Genomic DNA, 6,277 nt, shown 5'->3' with positions numbered 1-6,277 from the left:
TTTAGTTGCTCTGAGGCATGTGGGATCTTAGTTCTCACCAGGGATGGAACCCATGTCCCCGCTGCATTGCAAGGCAGATTCTTAACCACTGGACCACCAGGGAAGTCTCTCTGGGCAGCTTTTGAGTAGGTGCGTGAAGCAAACTGCTGAACTCAACAGGTCCCATCATTCCATCCCAGGCAGCACCCACATCACCCCTACTCTGCCTCCCCCAGCCCCGTTTCTTCCTCTGGTCCCGCCCTGATCCCACGTGTGGGAGTGGGGACTCAGTGTGTGTGTGTCCTGATCTGTTTCTCCTCCCTGGGGCTCATGTGGATCTGTTGAAGGAAGGAAGAGTCCCAATTCCAGTGACACTGATCCTTTCCTTTTTTTTTTTTAATTTAAATTTATTTAATTAGAGGCTAAGTACTTTACAATATTGTATTGGTTTTGCCATAGATCAACATGAATCCGCCACGAGTGTACACGTGTTCCCAATCCTGAACCTCCCTCCCATGATCCTTTCTAATTAATTAAAAAATCTCATATTCACAGTTCTCAAAGCATTGCACTCTGTCAAAGGCAGGAGGGAACACATTCCCATTTCACAGATTGACAAACTGAGGCTCAGAGAGGCAAAGTCACTTGTCCAAGATTGCCCAGCAGACAGTGGAGAACCCAGGCTGGATAGGTCCCATTCACCCTTAGGTGGATGTCAAGGGCATGGCCCCTCTTCAGGGGTGTGGGGAGCCCCTGCTACTTGCCCAGGGTCATGGAGGCAGCAGCAGGGAGACTCCAGGCACTCCATTCCCCGTAGTCGGTGAGGTCCTGAGCGGCCACCTGGATGCAGTACTTGGCTTGAGGCCTCACAGCCTTGAGGGTGAAGGATGTGGCTTCAATTGGCCCCACCTGAGAGCAGAAGCAAGGCTGGGTCAGTGGGAATGAGGATACTCTGATCAAGCCTTCTGTCCCCCCCCAGGCTGTTGCCCTGGGACTCAGGCACCGATGTCCATTCGAAGCAGCATGCCCTCTGCGGCCCCCTGCACGCCTTTGGCCACCTTCAACATCTTGCTGAGCAGAGAAAGACTACCCCTCCAGGGTCAGGCAGTTCTTGGTCAACCAGGAGCATGCTTTTCATATACAAACCAACCCACCCTGTGTGCACACCCCCACTAATCCCTTTCTCCATCACTCACTCCTGTTCACAGCTGAGTAATGTTCCCATGAGGGGACGGACCACACATTGTGGACCCATCATCTGTTGAGGGCCCTGACATTGTCTCCTCCTTATGCCATTGTGAGTAATGCTGCTGTGAACATTCATGTACAAGTATTTGTTCAAGATCCTGTTTTTAATTTTTTCAGGTGGATGCTCAGGAGTGGAACTGTTGGGCTGCCTTTTCAAAGAAATATTTATTTATTTTGGCTGTGCTGAATCTTAGTTAGAGCATGCAAACTCTTAATTGCAGCATGTGGGATCTAGTTCCCTGACCAGGGATTGAACCCTGGGCCCCCTGCATTGAGAGCTCAGAGTCTTAGCGACTGGATCACCAGGGAAGTCCCTGGGCTGCCTTTATGTCACACACCAGCACCCTAAGCTGTGACCAAGACCCCAGTGCACATTTACACATCCTCTTCCCTCTATCCAAGAACCACCACCCTCGTCCTCACCTGACGGAAGCGAGCAGCCCCATGACGCTTGTAGCGGATCCGGTACTTGAGGGAGAAGATCTCTGGGAAGGGCCAGGTCCGGGGGGGCTCCCATTGCACCCACAGCCGCTGCCCAGGGAGGGGGCTCAGGCACACGCCTTCTGGAGGATCCGGTTTGACTGATGGACAAGCAGGAGGCAGGGTCAGCAGAGGGGACATTCATTCATTCATTCAACCAAATGATAAATATTATTGAGTGCACGGCGATGTTCTGGACATTGGGACACAGTAGCCCTGTCCTCTTGGAGCCCAGTCCCTTCAGGCAGAAGACAACAGACAAGAGGCAAATCTGAAGGTCATAAAGGGGAAGGAAGAGAGTTCAGGAGTGCAGGGAGGGGAGTGGGCTGCAATATTCTTTGAGACACAATTTACACACCAGAGAACTCACTCTTTTAAAGTGTACGGTTGTCGTTTTCATATATTCAGAGTGTTGTGTGACCATCACCACTGTTTAACCCAGAACATTCCATCACCCCTCAAAGAAACTCTGTCCATATTAGCAGTCACCCTCCATTCCTCACTCCCTAGACCCTGACAACCAGGAACCCACTCCCTGTGTCTCTGGATCGGCCTGCTCTGCACGTTTCCCATCAGTGGAATCACACCTGTGTGTCCTTCCGTGTCTGCTTCTCTCACTGAGCATCGTGTTCTCAGGGTCCGTCCACATGGTAGTGAGTGTCTGGGCTTCTTTGCTTTTTATGGCTGAATAATATTCCAGGGTGTAGATGGACACATTTTGAGAATCCATTCATCAGTTAATGAGCATTTGTGTTGCTTCTGCTTTACGGATAATGCTGCTATGAACATTCACGTACAAGTTTTTGTGCTTTCATATCTTTTAGATATATACCTAAGGACTGAAATTTCTGGATTACTCAGTAATTTATCTTTAAATCTTTGAGGGTCTGCCAGACTGTTTTCTAGCAACCACTAACAATGTGTGATGGTTTGCAATTAAAAAAAAAAAGTGCTCAGGGGAGGATTCACTGAGGAGATGACATCTGAGTTGAGACCTATAGGAGGTGAGGGAGTAAATGCAGATCTAGGGAGGAAGAGCCGTCTACACAGAGGGCACAGCATGTGCAAGAGCCCTGGGGCAGGACTGTGCCTGACATGCTGGAGGAACAGTGAGGAGGCCCGTGTGGCTGGAGCAGAGTGAGCAAAGGGGAGAGGGGGAGGAGGGAAGGACAGGGAGGGGATGGGGAAGGCCGTGCAGGGCACTGTGGGCCATGAGAAGGACTCGGGCTTTCACCCGCAGGAAGGTGGGAGCCCTGGAGGGCTGTGAGCAGTGCAACGATGGGACCTGACTGTAGTGCTCACAGGTGCCCTCTCGTGGCTGCCTCAGGAAGCACAGATGGATGTGAGGGCAGGAGCGAGGGAAGGACCGAGATCGGCCGCGCGGTCCAGGTGGGCGATGATGAAGGCTGGACCAAGCAGGGGCTCCGGAGGGGGGAGAAGTGGGCTGATTCTTGGTCAACTGTGAAAGTGGATCCCACCGAATCCGTATGGATAGACAGGATCTCATCCTGACAGGAGGGAGGTGAGCCTGTTGTGGGGGAGGAGTAGGAGGAAGGTGGGGGGCCCTCCACACCCCCACCTCGACCCCTACTCACTGATGTGCTCTGGGACAAAGGGCACGAAGCTGCTGCTGACACCGCCGGGGTGGACAGCTGTGATGTTGAGCACATAGGGCACCATGGAGAACATCTGGACGTCGGGGATGACACAGCTGGTGGCTTCCGGTGTCTGCTGGAGGCAGGGCCAGCTTTCCCCATGAGCTGCCACGCCAAGCCTGTACATAGAAGGGGTGCTGTGAGGATCCTACCACTTCCTGCTGGCCCACCTGTGCCCTGATCCCACGTGAGGACAGTAGGTCCCGGTCTTGGCTGTGTGATCCTAGGCGGTCCCTCAACCCAACATCACAGAACTTGGGTGACCCAGGGTCGGAGGGAATACCCCACTGGAAGGTGCTAGGGTCTAGGCTGTAAAGCTTTCTAGATTGTCAACATTCCAGCCTTAGAATGCCAACATTCCCAGGTCTATGGTTCACAGATTCTGGAGTCTGGAATAATGATTCCAATTCTCTTGAGTTCTGGCACCCTTAGATTTCAGACTCTAGAGACTGGAGTTCAACACCACCCACAGAACCTTCCACAGCGTCCAAAACGTTCTGCCTCTGCAGTGTGGATGCGAAGTGCAGCCAGTGCAACCGAGTGGGGCTTCTATTTTATCTAATCTACCTGAGTGTTTCCTGGTGGCTCGGATGATAAAGAATCTGCCTACTATGCAGGAGACCTGTGTTTTACTGCTGGGTAGGGAGGACCTCCTGGAGAAGGAAATGATAACCCACTCCAGTTTTCTTGCCTGGGAAATGCCATGGATAGAGGAGCTTGGAGGGCTGCAGTTCCTGGGGTCACAAAGAGTCGGCTACAACTGAGTGACTAACACTTTCTGCTTTCTTTCTAATCTACATGAAGTTTCTAGTTATCAGAAAGCTTGAGAAAGTTTCTCAGAACAACTCAGGTGTATGAATCTACTTTCCCAAACACAAATGTTATAAAATCTAATTAGAGATCAATATTTTCCAGTGAACATTTAGCATCTGAATTGAAATGTGATATATATACATAAAGCATCAATGGAATTTCCATGACTTAGTATAACAGGACTGAATGTACAGTATCTCATTAATTTTTAAAGTTTTGATGACATGTTGAAACAATACTTTGAGCAATCCTATTCATGATAATAAATCAATTTCTAGTATAAATTTTTAGTATAAATGGAGAAGGAAATGGCAACCCACTCCATTATTCTTGGCTGGAAAATCCCATGGACACAGGAGCCTGGCAGGCTACAGTCCATGGGGTTGCAAAAACTCAGATATGACTGAGTGACTGAATGTGCATATTAGTATAAATTTAAATATATGAACTCTATATAAGCATGTTAAAGCACATTATATTCAATCATATTAAATGCTACATCTTTGGAATATTTGAATATTATTTAAATAAAATACTAAAACCAGTATCACCATTTTGTTTTTAAATTTTTCAAATAGGGCTTCTAGGAAATTTTACCCTCCATACATGGCTGACAATATGTATTCTAGGGAGTATATTTCTAAGGGTTGGTGCTGCTCTAGAATTTTGAGTGTTTCAGGTTCTCGCTAAGTGTTCAGCTACCCTGATCCTAGGGGTCAGCCCAGTTTTAGTCCCCATGAAGCCCTCCAGGCTGTCTGACCTGTAGGTGGCAATGAATGATGTCGGCCTGGTGGAGTTCGGAGGAGTGGGCGGCAGGGTCCAGGAGCAGTCCACGGCGACCGGGTACCTGGAGGCCTGGCACCGCACCCTGGGCTGGGAGGAAGCTACTGGGTGGCCTGGAGAGAGAGGGAGAGTGTGAGCTTCTCATCCACTGGAACTGTCAAAGCCTTGCTGTGGCTCACCAGCCCCCATCTTGCTACCAGTCAGTGCTGGGCACACAGCAGGTGCCTAATAAAGGTTTGTAGAATGAATGAGTACATGAATGAAAGGCATTCACATCATCTCCCATCCCTTGATACAACCTGCCAAGGCAGGAACTATTAGCCCATTTTCCAGATGGGAAAACTGAGGTTGAAGGAGTCACAGAGGGGACCTGGGGGTGGTAGGGACTTCTGGTGGGAGAGAGATGCTTTCCTAAACTCCCTCTTTGTGATAGTTTTGTTTTGAATCACATGAAGTGAATGAATACAGTTAAAATGTCTCTCTCTCCCAGCCTCCCTCCCTCCAGGCTGTGGCTGCCGCTTCCTGGTCCCCTTGGGGTAGGTCTTGCCTCTTTGTGCCTCAGTTTCCCCCATCTATGCAATGGGATGGTAACTCTCTCCCGCAAGTGGGCATACAGAAGGCATGTGGGCTCTCAGCCCACCCAGAATATTCCATGGCGGCATACCAATCCAGTCCTCAGACAGTGTCTCTCTGCCAGGACTCCCTCCAACCCCTGGGGTCCACACATACCTTCTCTCTCGCGACAGAATGAGCAGCCCAGCCAGAGGCTGACGGCAAAAGCCAGGACGAGTCTCAGGGCCATGGCTCCGGCAGGCTCTGCTCTCAGGGGCTGGGACCAGGAGCACCCTCAGGGAGGCAGGGGACTCGGGTCCCACCCAGGGGAAAGCCCAGCCCCCTTTGGAGGCCCCCTACTTCCCCTTCCCTGTCTGACTCACCGCCCAGTTCCTGGGGCCCTGGAGGAGGAGCCCCCAGTCCCTTCTCCGGCCACCCCCAGTTTCTGGTGCGGAAGGCCCCGAAAGTGGGGGCAGAGAGAGGAGGCCACAAAAGGGAGAAGTGGTGACCCCATGGCCTTTCCCAGCAGAGCCTTCCTTCCGGCTTCAGCAAGGAGGGGGAGCCCCCGGGGAGGGTGGTAATGACAGCGAGAGAGACAACAGAGAGGCGGGATGCGGGGGGGCACTAAGCAAGACAGACTGACAGACCCGGGTGATGTTGGATCACTCATCAACCACTGAGATGGGGACCCCTCCCCCCGCCAGCTGCACTCCATGCTCCAGGCCACAGAGAGGCAGACACCCAGGTTTTTGGGCGGACATCCCCCA

At 51.4% G+C, this 6,277-nt stretch overlaps 1 protein-coding gene across 1 annotated transcript; it reads right to left on the bottom strand.

Moving 5' to 3' along the window:
- Positions 1-365: 365 nt before the first annotated feature.
- EBI3 (Epstein-Barr virus induced 3) lies at positions 366-5,880 on the bottom strand. Its single transcript, XM_027547274.1, has 5 exons — positions 5,688-5,880; positions 4,936-5,071; positions 3,303-3,481; positions 1,651-1,808; positions 366-888 (listed from the first exon to the last, which is right to left on the bottom strand). Exons 1-5 carry the CDS (start codon positions 5,758-5,760, stop codon positions 736-738), a joined length of 699 nt encoding a protein of 232 aa, XP_027403075.1. The 5' UTR covers positions 5,761-5,880; the 3' UTR covers positions 366-735.
- Positions 5,881-6,277: the final 397 nt, after the last annotated feature.

This window comes from Bos indicus x Bos taurus, chromosome 7 (assembly GCF_003369695.1).
Source record: "Bos indicus x Bos taurus breed Angus x Brahman F1 hybrid chromosome 7, Bos_hybrid_MaternalHap_v2.0, whole genome shotgun sequence".
NCBI classification, from domain to species: domain Eukaryota; kingdom Metazoa; phylum Chordata; class Mammalia; order Artiodactyla; family Bovidae; genus Bos; species Bos indicus x Bos taurus.
This window is presented reverse-complemented; position numbering and strand designations above follow the sequence as displayed.

Coding starts and splice junctions, on each gene's coding strand:
- EBI3 (XM_027547274.1), bottom strand. CDS start 5,760: ATGGCCCTGAGACTCGTCCTGGCTTTTGCCGTCAGCCTCTGGCTGGGC. Junction 5,072..5,687: donor ATTCTGTCGCGAGAGAGAAG/GTATGTGTGGAC, acceptor CTCTCTCTCCAG/GCCACCCAGTAGCTTCCTCC. Junction 889..1,650: donor GGGCTGCTCGCTTCCGTCAG/GTGAGGACGAGG, acceptor TTCTGCTCTCAG/GTGGGGCCAATTGAAGCCAC.